Raw genomic sequence first — 17458 nt, 5'->3', positions numbered from 1 at the left:
TCTCTGTCCATGGTGCTGATTGCAGATGAGCGCAAATGGTGACTGGGGAATGAATCAGTCACGGGGAGCATGTAAACGAGATGGAACCAAAATTACACCAAATGACCAACCTCTAGAGGAGAGTCTGGTTCATCCAGGATGCTCCTCTCACTCTGTATCCGCTGCATCGTCCCTGTAGAACTGGGGTCCATTATCAGCACGTTCTGACTACCGGCTCCGCTGAACTTACAGTCACTCTTTCTGGAGTCAGTCGTCCTGCACACCTCGTAGTTGTACACGTGTTGGAGAGTCCCTGTGCCTGTCCCCAAAGTGTCTGAGTAACGTGGTGGATAATACGGAATCACAGGGAGATTGGAGCTATACATGACGCGAGACTGTCTCCACCTGTAGATCTTCACTGATATAATAACCACTAAACACGTGATGAAGAGGAAGGACACTACAGCCAAAGCCAGCACTAAGAAAAAAGTCAGGTTGTCATTGTATTCCTTGTCTTGTGTAAAGTCAGTGAACTCAGACAGCACTTCAGGGAAGCTGTCCGCCACCGCCACGTTAACAATGACTGTAGCTGAACGAGAGGGCTGCCCGTTGTCCTCCACGATAACAGTCAGTCTCTGTTTCACAGCATCTTTATCAGTGACTTGGCGGATAGTTCTGATTTCTCCATTTTGTAAGCCCACTTCAAACAGCGCCCTGTCTGTGGCTTTCTGCAGCTTATAGGAGAGCCAGGCATTCTGTCCAGAGTCCACATCCACAGCCACCACTTTAGTGACCAGATAGCCCACATCTGCTGAACGAGGCACCAGTTCAGCCACCAGAGAGCCACCAGTCTGGACTGGGTACAGCACCTGAGGAGGGTTGTCGTTCTGGTCCTGGATCAGTACTTTCACAGTCACGTTGCTACTGAGTGGAGGGGAGCCTCCATCCTGCGCTTTGACGCGGAAGTGGAAATCTTTGATCTGCTCGTAGTCGAAAGAGCGCACTGCATGGATGACTCCACTATCAGCACTAACGGACACATATGAGGAGACTGGCACTCCGTTAACAGAGGAGTCCTCCAGGATGTAAGAAACACGGGCGTTCTGGTTCCAGTCAGCGTCTCTGGATTTCACTGTGAATATAGAGAGACCTGGTGTGTTGTTCTCTACAATGTAGGCCTCATATGAGCTCCTCTCAAAGACAGGCGCGTTATCGTTCACATCAGAGATCTGTAAGGAGAGAGTGACGCTGCTGGAGAGGGAGGGGACTCCTTCATCAGAGCAGGTCACCGTTATATTATATTGAGAAGCTGTCTCTCTGTCTAAATCGACCTCTGTAACTAAAGTATAAAACCCATTTGATGTAGTTTTTATTTTGAAAGGAATGTCACCGTCTATATTACACTCTACATCTCCATTATTCTCTGAATCTGGATCATTTACACTTAACATTGCTATAACAGTATTTGGAGGTGAGTCCTCTAATATGGACTCAGATTTAGAAACAATGTTTATATCAGGATTATTGTCATTTATATCAACAACATCAACTATTACTTTAGTAGAATCAGATAATCCCCCGCTGTCTACAGCTTCAATATCGATTTGATACATTTTTGCCTTTTCATAATCTATTTCACCGACGAGAACAATTTCACCTGTCTTGGAATTGATATTAAACAGTTCAGACAAAATACGTTTACTGGTAGATATAATATATGATACTTCTCCGTTTATGCCGATATCTTTATCAGATGCACTTACAGTTGTTACGCTGGTGCCTTTCGGAGAGTTTTCCAGTATTTTGGCTTTATACAGAGGTTTAACAAATGCAGGTGCGTTGTCATTAACATCTAATACATTGACCAATATTCGCAATGTCCCCGACATCTGCGGCTCTCCTCCATCTATAGCAGTTAACAACAGCGAAATGTGTTCCTGCTTTTCTCGATCGAGAGGCTTCTGTAAAACCATCTCGACTTTTTTACTGCCATCTGCTTGATTTTCGAGTTTTAATACAAAGTTATCAGTCGAAGCAAGTGAGTATTGTTGTAAACCATTAATCCCAATATCAGAATCGATGGCTTTCTCTAATACAAATTTCGATCCAATCACAGCAGACTCGCTGATTTCAAAGCGTTTTTCTGCATTTGTGAACGTGGGGGTGTTATCGTTTATGTCGGTGATCTCTACTGTTACACGAAACAGTTCCATTGGATTTTCCAGAATCAACTGGAAATGTAAAGCACAAGGCGTCGTCTCTCCACATAACGCCTCTCTGTCTATTCTCTCTTGGATAAAAAGGACTCCCCTTTCTTTATTCAGCCCGATGTATTCTACGCTGCCTCCCGTGTAGACACGAGCTTTACCTGATTTCAGCCTTTTAAGATCTAAACCTAAATCATGCGCTATGTTACCAACAACAGAGCTTTTCGCCATTTCTTCGGGAACGGAATAGCTGACCTGCCCGAGCACGCAGCCGAGACAGAGCACCGACAGAAACAACAGTACTTGCCGTCTCATTGTTCTCCTCGTAGTGGTTTCCTGCACCATTAAATCAAACGCATTACCAAAGCAGTCAATGTGAAGGTAGAAAACAAAAAAAATAGTCCACGCTCCAACCGTAGGAAGCAAAACTAAATATCCAGTTGTACAATTCCTCGCATGGATTCTTATGAGCACGGACTGTGTATTCTGTCTCTCTCCGATTATGTCCGCAGTATATAAACGAAGGGGCAGGACATAGACAGGAAAAAATAGCATCTTTAAATCGCAACACGTTTGCCAACAGCGACCCTTTGAGTTGAAAATACAGATTACAATAGAGAGAACTGGTTTAGTCATACTAAATAATTACAATCAAAATATTAATGGCATTATCTTGGGATATTTATGTGTCACACAATATATGTGCTTCTATTTAAATAAATTAAAACAAATAATGAATATTGGTATGAATACTAAAACGTTTTTTTTTAGATATGAATAAGCGGGTTAAAGCCAAAACGAAAAGAAGAAAAAAAGGGTGCATTAATTTGTCATTGCAGCTTTACGTGTCACTATCCATGGTTCTGAATATGAATGCGGTGGTAACACTTAAGCTTCTCAAGTATTTATATTCAGATTATAACGGAAAGCAGTTACATTGACTACCAGGACAATAACGTAAATTTGCATTCAAATTACACATCATAATTATTAAAGTTTTCCAACCTCTAGAGGAGAGTCTGGTTCATCCAGGATGCTCCTCTCACTCTGTATCCGCTGCATCGTCCCTGTAGAACTGGGGTCCATTATCAGCACGTTCTGACTACCGGCTCCGCTGAACTTACAGTCACTCTTTCTGGAGTCAGTCGTCCTGCACACCTCGTAGTTGTACACGTGTTGGAGAGTCCCTGTGCCTGTCCCCAAAGTTTCTGAGTAACGTGGTGGATAATACGGAATCACAGGGAGATTGGAGCTGTACATGACACGAGACTGTCTCCACCTGTAGATCTTCACTGATATAATAACCACTAAACACGTGATGAAGAGGAAGGACACTACAGCCAAAGCCAGCACTAAGTAGAAAGTCAGGTTGTCATTGTACTCCTTGTCTTGTGTAAAGTCAGTGAACTCAGACAGCACTTCAGGGAAGCTGTCCGCCACCGCCACGTTAACAATGACTGTAGCTGAACGAGAGGGCTGCCCGTTGTCCTCCACGATAACAGTCAGTCTTTGTTTCACAGCATCTTTATCAGTGACTTGGCGGATAGTTCTTATTTCTCCATTCTGTAAGCCCACTTCAAACAGCGCCCTGTCTGTGGCTTTCTGCAGTTTATAGGAGAGCCAGGCATTCTGTCCAGAGTCCACATCCACAGCCACCACTTTAGTGACCAGATAGCCCACATCTGCTGAACGAGGCACCAGTTCAGCCACCAGAGAGCCACCAGTCTGGACTGGGTACAGCACCTGAGGAGGGTTGTCGTTCTGGTCCTGGATCAGTACTTTCACAGTCACGTTGCTACTGAGTGGAGGGGAGCCTCCATCCTGCGCTTTGACGCGGAAGTGGAAATCTTTGATCTGCTCGTAGTCGAAAGAGCGCACTGCATGGATGACTCCACTATCAGCACTAACGGACACATATGAGGAGACTGGCACTCCGTTAACAGAGGAGTCCTCCAGGATGTAAGAAACACGGGCGTTCTGGTTCCAGTCAGCGTCTCTGGCTTTCACTGTGAATATAGAGAGACCTGGTGTGTTGTTCTCTACAATGTAGGCCTCATATGAGCTCCTCTCAAAGACAGGCGCGTTATCGTTCACATCAGAGATCTGTAAGGAGAGAGTGACGCTGCTGGAGAGGGAGGGGACTCCTTCATCAGAGCAGGTCACCGTTATATTATATTGAGAAGCTGTCTCTCTGTCTAAATCGACCTCTGTAACTAAAGTATAAAACCCATTTGATGTAGTTTTTATTTTGAAAGGAATGTCACCGTCTATATTACACTCCACATCTCCATTATTCTCTGAATCTGGATCATTTACACTTAACATTGCTATAACAGTATTTGGAGGTGAGTCCTCTAATATGGACTCAGACTTAGAAACAATGTTTATATGAGGATTATTGTCATTCATATCAACAACATCAACGATTAATTTAGTAGAATCAGAGAGTCCCCCACTGTCTACAACTTCAATATCCATTTGATACATTTTTGCCTTTTCATAATCTATTTCACCAACTAGAATAATTTCACCGGTTTTTATGTTGATATTAAACATTTCAGACAAAACACGTTTACTTGATGATATTGTATATGATACTTCTCCGTTTATGCCGATATCTTTATCAGATGCACTTACAGTCGTTACGCTGGTGCCTTTCGGAGAGTTTTCTAGTATTTTGGCTTTATACAGAGGTTTTGCGAATGTCGGTGCGTTGTCATTAACATCTAATACATTGACAAATATCCGCATTGTCCCCGACATCTGCGGCTCTCCTCCATCTATAGCAGTTAACAACAGCGAAATGTGTTCCTGCTTTTCTCGATCGAGAGGCTTCTGTAAAACCATCTCGACTTTTTTACTGCCATCTGCTTGATTTTGCAGTTTTAATACGAAGTTATCAGTAGGAGCAAGTAAGTATTGTTGTAAACCATTTATTGCAATATCCGAATCGATGGCTTTCTCTAAATTGAATTTCGATCCAATCACAGCAGACTCGCTGATTTCAAAGCGTTTTTCTGCATTTGTGAACGTGGGGGTGTTATCGTTTATGTCGGTGATCTCTACTGTTACACGAAACAGTTCCATTGGATTTTCCAGAATCAACTGGAAATGTAAAGCACAAGGCGTCGTCTCTCCACATAACGCCTCTCTGTCTATCCTCTCTTGGATGAAAAGGACTCCCCTTTCTTTATTCAGCCCGATGTATTCTACGCTGCCTCCCGTGTAGACACGAGCTTTACCTGATTTCAGCCTTTTAAGATCTAAACCTAAATCATGCGCTATGTTACCAACAACAGAGCCTTTCGCCATTTCTTCGGGAACGGAATAGCTGACCTGCCCGAGCACGCAGCCGAGACAGAGCACCGAGAGAAACAACAGTACTTGCCGTCTCATTGTTCTCCTCGTATGTTTCCTGCACCATTAAATCAAACGCAAAACCAAAGCAGTCAATGTGAAGGTAGAAAACAAAAAAAAATAGTCCACGCTCCAACCGTAGGAAGCAAAACTAAATATCCAGTTGTACAATTCCGCGCATGGATTCTTATGAGCACGGACTGTGTATTCTGTCTCTCTCCGATTATGTCCGCTGTATATAAACGAAGGGGCAGGACATAGACAGGAAAAAAATAGCATCTATAAATCGCAACACGTTTGCCAACAGCGACCCTTTGAGTTGAAAATACAGATTACAATAGAGAGAACTGGTTTAGTCATACGAAATAATTACAATCAAAACATTAATGGCATTATCTTGGGATATTTATGTGTCACACAATATATGTGCTTCTATTTAAATAAATTAAAACAAATAATGAATATTGGTATGAATACTAAAACGTTTTTTTTTTTAGATATGAATAAGCGAGTTGAAGCCAAAACGAAAAGAAGAAAAAAAGGGTGCATTAATTTGTGATTGCAGCTTTAAGTGTCACTGTCCATGGTTCTGAATATGAATGCGGTGGTAACACTTAAGCTTCTCAAGTATTTATATTCAGATTACAACGGAAAGCAGTTACATTGACTACCAGGACAATAACGTAAATTTGCATTCAAATTACACATCATAATTCTTAAAGTTTTCCAACCTCTAGAGGAGAGTCTGGTTCATCCAGGATGCTCCTCTCACTCTGTATCCGCTGCATCGTCCCTGTAGAACTGGGGTCCATTATCAGCACGTTCTGACTACCGGCTCCGCTGAACTTACAGTCACTCTTTCTGGAGTCAGTCGTCCTGCACACCTCGTAGTTGTACACGTGTTGGAGAGTCCCTGTGCCTGTCCCCAAAGTGTCTGAGTAACGTGGTGGATAATACGGAATCACAGGGAGATTGGAGCTGTACATGACGCGAGACTGTCTCCACCTGTAGATCTTCACTGATATAATAACCACTAAACACGTGATGAAGAGGAAGGACACTACAGCCAAAGCCAGCACTAAGTAGAAAGTCAGGTTGTCATTGTACTCCTTGTCTTGTGTAAAGTCAGTGAACTCAGACAGCACTTCAGGGAAGCTGTCCGCCACCGCCACGTTAACAACGACTGTAGCTGAACGAGAGGGCTGCCCGTTGTCCTCCACGATAACAGTCAGTCTTTGTTTCACAGCATCTTTATCAGTGACTTGGCGGATAGTTCTTATTTCTCCATTCTGTAAGCCCACTTCAAACAGCGCCCTGTCTGTGGCTTTCTGCAGTTTATAGGAGAGCCAGGCATTCTGTCCAGAGTCCACATCCACAGCCACCACTTTAGTGACCAGATAGCCCACATCTGCTGAACGAGGCACCAGTTCAGCCACCAGAGAGCCACCAGTCTGGACTGGGTACAGCACCTGAGGAGGGTTGTCGTTCTGGTCCTGGATCAGTACTTTCACAGTCACGTTGCTACTGAGTGGAGGGGAGCCTCCATCCTGCGCTTTGACGCGGAAGTGGAAATCTTTGATCTGCTCGTAGTCGAAAGAGCGCACTGCATGGATGACTCCACTATCAGCACTAACGGACACATATGAGGAGACTGGCACTCCGTTAACAGAGGAGTCCTCCAGGATGTAAGAAACACGGGCGTTCTGGTTCCAGTCAGCGTCTCTGGCTTTCACTGTGAATATAGAGAGACCTGGTGTGTTGTTCTCTACAATGTAGGCCTCATATGAGCTCCTCTCAAAGACAGGCGCGTTATCGTTCACATCAGAGATCTGTAAAGTGAGAGTGACGCTGCTGGAGAGGGAGGGGACTCCTTCATCAGAGCAGGTCACCGTTATATTGTACTCAGAGGCTGTTTCTCTGTCTAAATCGACCTCTGTAACTAAAGTATAAAATCCATTTGATGTAGTTTGTATTTTGAAAGGAATGTCACCGTCTATTTTACACTCTACATCTCCGTTATTCTCTGAATCTGGATCATTTACACTTAACATTGCTATAACAGTATTTGGAGGTGAGTCCTCTAATATGGACTCAGATTTAGAAACAATGTTTATATGAGGATTATTGTCATTTATATCAACAACATCAACTATTACTTTAGTAGAATCAGAGAGTCCCCCACTGTCTACAACTTCAATATCCATTTGATACATTTTTGCCTTTTCATAATCTATTTCACCGACGAGAACAATTTCACCTGTTTTGGAATTGATATTAAACAGTTCAGACAAAATACGTTTGCGGGTCGATATTTGATATGATATTTCTCCGTTTATGCCGATGTCTTTATCAGATGCACTTACAGTTGTTACGCTGGTGCCTTTCGGAGAGTTTTCTAGTATTTTTGCTTTATACAGAGGTTTAGCGAATGTAGGTGCGTTGTCATTGGCATCTAATACATTGACAAATATCCGCATTGTCCCCGACATCTGCGGCTCTCCTCCATCTATAGCAGTTAACAACAGCGAAATGTGTTCCTGCTTTTCTCGATCGAGAGGCTTCTGTAAAACCATCTCGACTTTTTTACTTCCATCTCCTTGAATTTGTAGTTTTAATACAAAGTTATCAGTGGGAGCAAGAGAGTGTTGCTGTAAACCATTAATCCCAATATCAGAATCGATGGCTTTCTCTAATACAAATTTCGATCCAATCACAGCAGACTCGCTGATTTCAAAGCGTTTTTCTGCATTTGTGAACGTGGGGGTGTTATCGTTTATGTCGGTGATCTCTACTGTTACACGAAACAGTTCCATTGGATTTTCCAGAATCAACTGGAAATGTAAAGCACAAGGCGTCGTCTCTCCACATAACGCCTCTCTGTCTATTCTCTCTTGGATAAAAAGGACTCCTCTTTCTTTATTCAGCCCGATGTATTCTACGCTGCCTCCCGTGTAGACACGAGCTTTACCTGATTTCAGCCTTTTAAGATCTAAACCTAAATCATGCGCTATGTTACCAACAACAGAGCTTTTCGCCATTTCTTCGGGAACGGAATAGCTGACCTGCCCGAGCACGCAGCCGAGACAGAGCACCGACAGAAACAACAGTACTTGCCGTCTCATTGTTCTCCTCGTATGTTTCCTGCACCATTAAATCAAACGCATTCCCAAAGCAGTCAATGTGAAGATAAAAAACAAAAAATAGTCCACACTCCAACCGTAGAAAGCAAAATTAAATATCCAGTTGTACAATTCCTCGCATGGATTCTTATGAGCACGGACTGTGTATTCTGTCTCTCTCCGATTATGTCCGCTGTATATAAACGAAGGGGCAGGACATAGACAGAAAAAAATAGCATCTATAAATCGCAACACGTTTGCCAACAGCGACCCTTTGAGTTGAAAATACAGATTACAGAAAACTGATTCAGTGGTATTACGAAATAATTACAATCAAAACATTAGTGGCATTATTTTAGGATATTTACATGTTACACAATATATGCACTTCTATTTAATTAATGAAAATACATGTTTGAATGGTATGACTACTAAAAAATTTTTTTTAGATAACAATAGGCGGTTTGAAGCCAAAACGAAAAGAAGAAAAAAGGGTGCTTTAACTTGTGATTGCGGCGTAACGTGTCACTGTCCATGGTTCTGAAAAAGATTCTTAAACGTCTGAAGTATTTATCTTCAGATTACAACGGAAAGCAGTTACACGGACTACCAGTAAAATAACTTACATTTGCATTTAAATTACACATAAGTATTAAAGTTTTCCAACCTCTAGAGGAGAGTCTGGTTCATCCAGGATGCTCCTCTCACTCTGTATCCGCTGCATCGTCCCTGTAGAACTGGGGTCCATTATCAGCACGTTCTGACTACCGGCTCCGCTGAACTTACAGTCACTCTTTCTGGAGTCAGTCGTCCTGCACACCTCGTAGTTGTACACGTGTTGGAGAGTCCCTGTGCCGGTCCCCAAAGTGTCTGAGTAACGTGGTGGATAATACGGAATCACAGGGAGATTGGAGCTATACATGACACGAGACTGTCTCCACCTGTAGATCTTCACTGATATAATAACCACTAAACACGTGATGAAGAGGAAGGACACTACAGCCAAAGCCAGCACTAAGTAGAAAGTCAGGTTGTCATTGTACTCCTTGTCTTGTGTAAAGTCAGTGAACTCAGACAGCACTTCAGGGAAGCTGTCGGCCACCGCCACGTTAACAATGACTGTAGCTGAACGAGAGGGCTGCCCGTTGTCCTCCACGATAACAGTCAGTCTTTGTTTCACAGCATCTTTATCAGTGACTTGGCGGATAGTTCTTATTTCTCCATTCTGTAAGCCCACTTCAAACAGCGCCCTGTCTGTGGCTTTCTGCAGTTTATAGGAGAGCCAGGCATTCTGTCCAGAGTCCACATCCACAGCCACCACTTTAGTGACCAGATAGCCCACATCTGCTGAACGAGGCACCAGTTCAGCCACCAGAGAGCCACCAGTCTGGACTGGGTACAGCACCTGAGGGGGGTTGTCGTTCTGGTCCTGGATCAGTACTTTCACAGTCACGTTGCTACTGAGTGGAGGGGAGCCTCCATCCTGCGCTTTGACGCGGAAGTGGAAATCTTTGATCTGCTCGTAGTCGAAAGAGCGCACTGCATGGATGACTCCACTATCAGCACTAACGGACACATATGAGGAGACTGGCACTCCGTTAACAGAGGAGTCCTCCAGGATGTAAGAAACACGGGCGTTCTGGTTCCAGTCAGCGTCTCTGGCTTTCACTGTGAATATAGAGAGACCTGGTGTGTTGTTCTCTACAATGTAGGCCTCATATGAGCTCCTCTCAAAGACAGGAGCATTATCGTTCACATCAGAGATCTGTAAGGTGAGAGTGACGCTGCTGGAGAGGGAGGGGACTCCTTCATCAGAGCAGGTCACCGTTATATTATACTCAGAGGCTGTCTCTCTGTCTAACTCACTCTCGGTTACTAGGCTAAAGAATTTTTTCGACGTTGTTTTCATCAGGAAAGGAATGTGTTCTTCGATGTTACATGCAACTTTGCCATTATCTTCAGAGTCAGGATCTTCAACGTTAAATATCGTAACCACAGTTCCTTGCTTAGAGTTCTCTGATATTGAATTAGTTTTAGACATTATATTAATAGATGGATGATTATCGTTCGTATCAGACACCTCAACAATAATCTTACACGAATCTGTGAGTCCTCCATCATCACTAGCTTGGACGTGTATTTCATAGTGCGGTGCCTTTTCATAATCCAGGTTCCCAGACAAAGCCACCACGCCATTTTCTTCGTCGATTTGAAATATAACAGGGACATCATCCAACGTGTTGGTTATTGAATATGACACCTTTCCATTTGACCCTTGATCTGCATCCACAGCGCGAACAGTACTCAAAATCGAGCCCTTTGGAGCAGTCTCCATTATAGTAACCTTATATACTTCCTGCGTAAATACTGGGGCATTGTCATTTGCGTCCAGCACGGAAATTTCTACTCGCATTGTTCCAGACAGCTGAGGATCTCCACCATCGGTAGCTGTGAGAGTTAAAGAGAGGTGGTCTTGAGCCTCTCTGTCTAGATGTTTCTGCAAAACCATTTCTACCTTTTTACTCCCGTCTTGCTGATTTTGGAGCTTCAGATGAAAATTGTCCGTCGGTTTTAGTGAATAACCCTGCAATCCGTTCACGCCAACATCCAGATCCATAGCCCTTTCTAGTACAAATTTAGCTCCGATCACAGCCGACTCACTAATCCGAAATTTCATCTCATCCTTTTTGAAACTTGGTGCATTATCGTTCATGTCATTGATTTCGACCGTGACAGTAAAGAATTCAATCGGGTCTTCCAGCGTTATTTGAAGATGTAAAGCGCAAGGTGTTGTCTGTCCACAGAGCGCCTCTCTGTCGATTCTCTCTTTCACAAGCAGGACTCCTCTCTCTTTATTCAGCTCGATGAATTCCGCATTGTCCCCTGTATATATACGAGCTTTACCTGCCTTCAATCTTTTCACGTCCACCCCTAAATCCTGCGCTATGTTACCAACTAGAGAGCCTTTTGTCATCTCCTCGGGAATAGAGTAGATGACCTGCCCGAACACTGAGGACAGCGAAAAAAGCGAGATACACAACAGTACTTGCCGTCTCATTGTTCCGTCCGACATTTTAAACTCGACAAAATACTGTAGACGTAAAATAAATGTAGTCCAATACGTTAAGGGTCCTCTTTTACAAAATGTTCCAAATGAAGATGAATTATCTTCGTGTTTCTTGTATCAAAAATACAAGAACCGCCGCGCAGATATCTCCCAGTGTCTGCATCGGAGCTTGTGTGCAGTATGGGTGTCTCTTCCTCTGTTTAATGAAACAAATGATGAAGCTGCGCTCTACATTGGTCAACAGCGGCCCTGAGAGTCCAAACACTTGCACTGCAGAAAACTACACGCAGGTGGTTCAGTATGAAAACATTAATACGACTTTAAGTCAATACAAAGAAAATCAAGTCATGCCTTACTTTTCAAAAAGTAAGTTAACTGCTCAATTAGTCGGCTTCAGGTAGATGGGAGCTCAGTTTTCGTATAGTTTCTTCAATCAAGAGTTTAAGGATTTTTAAAACAAAGAATATTAAGGTGGAGTTGATCAGAACAGTTAAGTAGTGTTTGCCAAATACATGCTAACTTAATATTAACGCAATACTCCATTTTAATTGAGGATACATTCATACTGAAGTAATTTTTGTCTTACAAATATATTTAAGAAAATGTATATCATCAAACCTTATAAAACTATTTCTAGTATCTTTAATTGGCCCTTTTTGCTGTTAGAATTATACCCTAATGACTGGGAAGAAACAGGATTGGCTATCCCTCAGCAACTTATAAAACCTGTTATCCAGCTGAAACTCTTCCTCCACAGTCTTGTCAGGTATGACCAGGATGAAGCTGATAACGTATGCAACTAAACATGTTCATTTGATTTTGTTTTTAGCTAAAAGATGGAGCATAAGGTAATTACTTTCTATTTACTCGGTTTACTTAGATTCAAAAAAACGTATTCGTCGACATTCACAACTATTTTTCTATGTACAAAAGCTGTGTCTCCTGAAAGCACATATTTGGATAAAGTTGCAGCAGCAGGAACTGAGACAGAGCGACTTATGTTGTTCGACTGAGATATGCAGGACAGCTATGTGAAATATCAACAGATCAGATCTCACAAGAAATCTATTGCCGTGGGTTTACCTTTCCTGATGACAAATAGACTCAACAAGAGGTGGAAAATGCTGACAACATGCATTAAAAGGATGGTGGAGGATGTGTTGTTAACTATGATATTTTCCTCAATAAGTAGAGCCAGGTCAAGCTAATGTAAGTCAGTGTTTCTGATGGTAAAACAAAGACAATGCACAGCTCATTGCAGACAATCGTAATAACTCTTTTAGATAATCAGTGGATCTCTCAATGTTTGAGATTGGTAACATTAGCACTCACATACAATGTTTCCCACACTATTTTTTATAGTGTGCTATTTTGACTAACAAACTACATACATAGAAGTGGTCACAGCACCAAAGGCAATAGACATATGGAGTTGTAGGGAACCCTCAAGATGACTGCTTTGACATCATCGCTTGGGGAGTGATTTAGACTCTTGTCCAATGCCACATAATTTAACAGACTATATGTTTTTTACCCAATATGTACCAACAGTAATACATAATGGGATTTAAGGACATATAACGAACGTAAAATAATTGAAAGAAACAATACAAATGTTCAATAGCCATGGTGAATCAATCTTCAGAAAAGGGACGCTGTAAATATGTGTTTTGGAGTATGAGGACATCATGCTTTGCTTGTTACACTTGTGTGCCTTTTGTAGTGTCCCTATCTACATAGCGCTGTCAAATGGTACTGGTGCTAAATGCACAATAATAATAACAGACATAATCCAAGGTTGCTAAGAGTCAACTTCCAAAGTGTTGGCTCATCTGTTTTCTGAATAATATTTCAGTGGATCCAATTGCATATTATGTATTTGTTAATTAGTCACTACACTTTAGTTCTGTTTGAATACCAAATAACAACTATACAGACTTGAAGAAGTTTCCCAAAGACGCATCATATTACACATATGTAATCAGAAAATTAGAGGGATATTGTAATAAATCAATAGGAACAAATGTAATAAGTGAATGTACACTGATTTGCAGGCGTGTGAATAGGAACCATCATTCATATGCACCATCTTCAACCGACTACCAACATTTTCATCATACTAATGGGTGTTTCGCCAACAAAAAGGTTGTATATGGCAATCTGTAAATTTTAAATGCAATTTTAAAAATATCCTATTAAATGTTTACTACAATAGTGAAACACCCAGTCACCAAACAAAGCTACTAGTGGAAAATTAGGCAACAAGCTGGATGAAATACAACTGCAATACATTTTATCTATAGCAATAATTTATATTCTTTTAGTATCTATTCCAAGGTGTTCCTGGAGTTTCCCACATCTTAAAAATGGACACGGTTAAAGTTAAAAAGAGACAAAACATGAATGTTGTTGAATTTTGCTCCAAAGACAACTATTTACATATATTAAAAATCAATTAAAACCTGAAGTTAAAGGTGTAATTATGAAACTATCAATGACAATAGGCTGCGAGGAAGTGGCGAATACCAAAACAATAAGTTCATTGTTTATGAGCTTTGCAAGAAAGACAGTAATTTGTCAAGCGCTGTCTGTGGTGCTGAAATCATGTTTAACATCACACTGAACCAAATTATCTGAATCAACTAATAACACGTTTTCTTTGCTTCGAAAAGCGTTATATGCGGAAGGCCTCACCTCAAGAGGAGAGTCTGGTTCATCCAGGATGCTCCTCTCACTCTGTATCCGCTGCATCGTCCCTGTAGAACTGGGGTCCATTATCAGCACGTTCTGACTACCGGCTCCGCTGAACTTACAGTCACTCTTTCTGGAGTCAGTCGTCCTGCACACCTCGTAGTTGTACACGTGTTGGAGAGTCCCTGTTCCTGTCCCCAAAGTGTCTGAGTAACGTGGTGGATAATACGGAATTACAGGGAGATTGGAGCTATACATGACGCGAGACTGTCTCCACCTGTAGATCTTCACTGATATGATAACCACTAAACACGTGATGAAGAGGAAGGACACTACAGCCAAAGCCAGCACTAAGTAGAAAGTCAGGTTGTCATTGTACTCCTTGTCTTGTGTAAAGTCAGTGAACTCAGACAGCACTTCAGGGAAGCTGTCCGCCACCGCCACGTTAACAATGACTGTAGCTGAACGAGAGGGCTGCCCGTTGTCCTCCACGATAACAGTCAGTCTTTGTTTCACAGCATCTTTATCAGTGACTTGGCGGATAGTTCTTATTTCTCCATTCTGTAAGCCCACTTCAAACAGCGCCCTGTCTGTGGCTTTCTGCAGTTTATAGGAGAGCCAGGCATTCTGTCCAGAGTCCACATCCACAGCCACCACTTTAGTGACCAGATAGCCCACATCTGCTGAACGAGGCACCAGTTCAGCCACCAGAGAGCCACCAGTCTGAACTGGGTACAGCACCTGAGGGGGGTTGTCGTTCTGGTCCTGGATCAGTACTTTCACAGTCACGTTGCTACTGAGTGGAGGGGAGCCTCCATCCTGCGCTTTGACGCGGAAGTGGAAATCTTTGATCTGCTCGTAGTCGAAAGAGCGCACTGCATGGATGACTCCACTATCAGCACTAACGGACACATATGAGGAGACTGGCACTCCGTTAACAGAGGAGTCCTCCAGGATGTAAGAAACACGGGCGTTCTGGTTCCAGTCAGCGTCTCTGGCTTTCACTGTGAATATAGAGAGACCTGGTGTGTTGTTCTCTACAATGTAGGCCTCATATGAGCTCCTCTCAAAGACAGGAGCATTATCGTTCACATCAGAGATCTGTAAGGTGAGAGTGACGCTGCTGGAGAGGGAGGGGACTCCTTCATCAGAGCAGGTCACCGTTATATTATACACAGAGGCTGTCTCTCTGTTTAATTCACTGTCTGTCACTAAACTGTAGAAATCATTCGAAGAAGTAATAGTAAATGGTATGTTGTCATTTATTCTGCAGTTCACTTGACCATTGTTACTTGAATCTGGGTCAAGGACACTGAACATAACTGTAATTGTGTTTTGGGGAGAGTCTTCTGGGATTGAATCAGACTTTGAAAATATACTGATTACAGGTGTATTGTCATTAATATCAATAATATCAACAATAATCTTACTGGAATCAGAAAGACCACCACTGTCTTGGGCTTCGATGTCAATTCTGTAATACTTAGCTTTTTCAAAGTCAACTTCACCAACTAAAATTACCTCACCGTTTTCATTTATTGTAAATATATCAGATACACTGTCCATAGTGGTCGATACTGAATAAGAAATGTATCCGTTTGTGCCTTTATCTGCATCGGAAGCACTCACTGTTATCAATGTTGTTCCTTTTGGAGAATTTTCGGAAATGGATGCCTTGTAAAGCGACTGCATGAACACAGGAGCATTGTCGTTTACATCGAGCACAGTCACAAAAATCTTTACTGTACCGGACATCTGAGGATCTCCTCCATCTACAGCTGTCAACAACAAGGATATGTGTTCTTCTTTCTCTCGATCTAACGGCTTGTGCAAGACCATTTCGACCTTTTTAATTCCATCTGAATGACTTTGTATGTTCAAAATAAAATTATCAGTAGGTTTCAAGCTGTAATTCTTCAGTCCATTTAAGCCAATGTCTGCATCAACCGCTCGTTCCAAGACAAATTTAGATCCTGTAACTGCGGATTCGCTAATTTCAAAACGTTTCTCGTCATTTTTAAAACTGGGACTGTTATCGTTGATATCGGTTATCTCTACCGTTATTCGGAAAAGCTCCATTGGGTTTTCTAGAATAATCTGCAAATGCAAAGCACAAGGCGTAGTCTGTCTGCAGAGCGACTCTCTGTCGATTCTCTCTTTCACGAGGAGGACTCCTCTTTCCCTACTCAGCTCGATGTATTCTGCGCTGTCGCCTGTAAATATACGGGCTTTACCTGACTTGAGTCTTTTCACATCCAAACCTAAATCCCGTGCTATGTTGCCCACGACAGAACCCTTCGTCATTTCCTCCGGAATAGAGTAGCTGACCTGACCGAGAACTGAACCGAGTGAGACGATCGAGATGAAAAGCAATACGTGCCGTCCCATTGTTCTATCCGGATGTGTGCTACACAAAAAGGGTGTTACACTCGGTTTCACAATAAAAATATATCCATGCGAAAATGAATTGATAAAATAGTATCGAGTAAATCCATGAATTATGCTGAAGAGTCTATCCGCTCTGCGTGTCAATTTTAGGGGCAATGCTCGTTTTGAGTGCGTTCTCCCTTTTCCTTTCTTTTAAATAACGACATAACGTGGGAGGGTCTGCCTCAAATCCTGTCCAGAACTTCAACACGTTAACCAACAGCGGCCCATGGAGTACAGAACGTGATATTGCAAGACCATTATATAATATATCAGTTGGAATTGTTTCAGAATATGCATTGAATGCATTACAGGTACACTATAATAACTTTAAAAACATTAATCTGAAATGGAGCGCTGTTCATCCAAAAATCACATGAACCAACTACAAAAAAACTAAAAACTATAACACACAGGCAACTGAACAAACATGAATATACGTGATACAAAATAAGAGAGAGAGAGAGAGAGAGAGAGAGAGAGAGAGAGAGAGAGAGAGAGAGAGAGAGAGAGAGAGAGAGAGAGAGAGAGAGACCAAACGTGCAAATGGGTTACGTTGTACGGCCTCTGTCCAAGGTGCTGGAATACCGCTGTATGCAATCAGTTTCATA

At 42.3% G+C, this 17458-nt stretch overlaps 6 protein-coding genes across 17 annotated transcripts in view; all 6 read right to left on the bottom strand.

The window, feature by feature from the left end:
* The window catches only part of LOC137791955 (protocadherin gamma-C5-like), a 220533-nt gene that overhangs the window by 72938 nt on the left and 130137 nt on the right, over positions 1–17458 (bottom strand). The gene's annotated exons all lie outside the window — the stretch shown is intronic.
* Positions 93–2701, bottom strand: LOC137793857 (protocadherin beta-16-like). The gene has a single exon (XM_068590235.1). It carries the CDS (start codon positions 2529–2531, stop codon positions 93–95), a length of 2439 nt encoding a protein of 812 aa, XP_068446336.1. The 5' UTR covers positions 2532–2701.
* On the bottom strand, positions 3177–5751 carry LOC137793851 (protocadherin beta-16-like). Its single transcript, XM_068590224.1, has one exon. The coding sequence runs from the start codon at positions 5580–5582 to the stop codon at positions 3177–3179; it is 2406 nt and encodes an 801-aa protein (XP_068446325.1). The 5' UTR covers positions 5583–5751.
* On the bottom strand, positions 6260–8807 carry LOC137793848 (protocadherin gamma-A7-like). The gene is made up of 2 exons (XM_068590210.1): positions 8349–8807; positions 6260–7067 (listed from the first exon to the last, which is right to left on the bottom strand). Exons 1-2 carry the CDS (start codon positions 8663–8665, stop codon positions 6260–6262), a joined length of 1125 nt encoding a protein of 374 aa, XP_068446311.1. The 5' UTR covers positions 8666–8807.
* Positions 9315–11895, bottom strand: LOC137793841 (protocadherin beta-16-like). The gene has a single exon (XM_068590196.1). The coding sequence runs from the start codon at positions 11733–11735 to the stop codon at positions 9315–9317; it is 2421 nt and encodes an 806-aa protein (XP_068446297.1). The 5' UTR covers positions 11736–11895.
* Positions 14307–17173, bottom strand: LOC137793835 (protocadherin gamma-A7-like). Its single transcript, XM_068590183.1, has 2 exons — positions 16487–17173; positions 14307–15205 (listed from the first exon to the last, which is right to left on the bottom strand). Exons 1-2 carry the CDS (start codon positions 16806–16808, stop codon positions 14307–14309), a joined length of 1221 nt encoding a protein of 406 aa, XP_068446284.1. The 5' UTR covers positions 16809–17173.

This window comes from Clinocottus analis, unplaced genomic scaffold (genome assembly GCF_023055335.1).
Source record: "Clinocottus analis isolate CAN_PGR_092001 unplaced genomic scaffold, fCliAna1.0.p SCAF_10, whole genome shotgun sequence".
NCBI classification, from domain to species: domain Eukaryota; kingdom Metazoa; phylum Chordata; class Actinopteri; order Perciformes; family Cottidae; genus Clinocottus; species Clinocottus analis.
The sequence above is the reverse complement of the archived record's forward strand: the minus strand, read 5'-3'. Positions and strand labels throughout refer to the sequence as shown.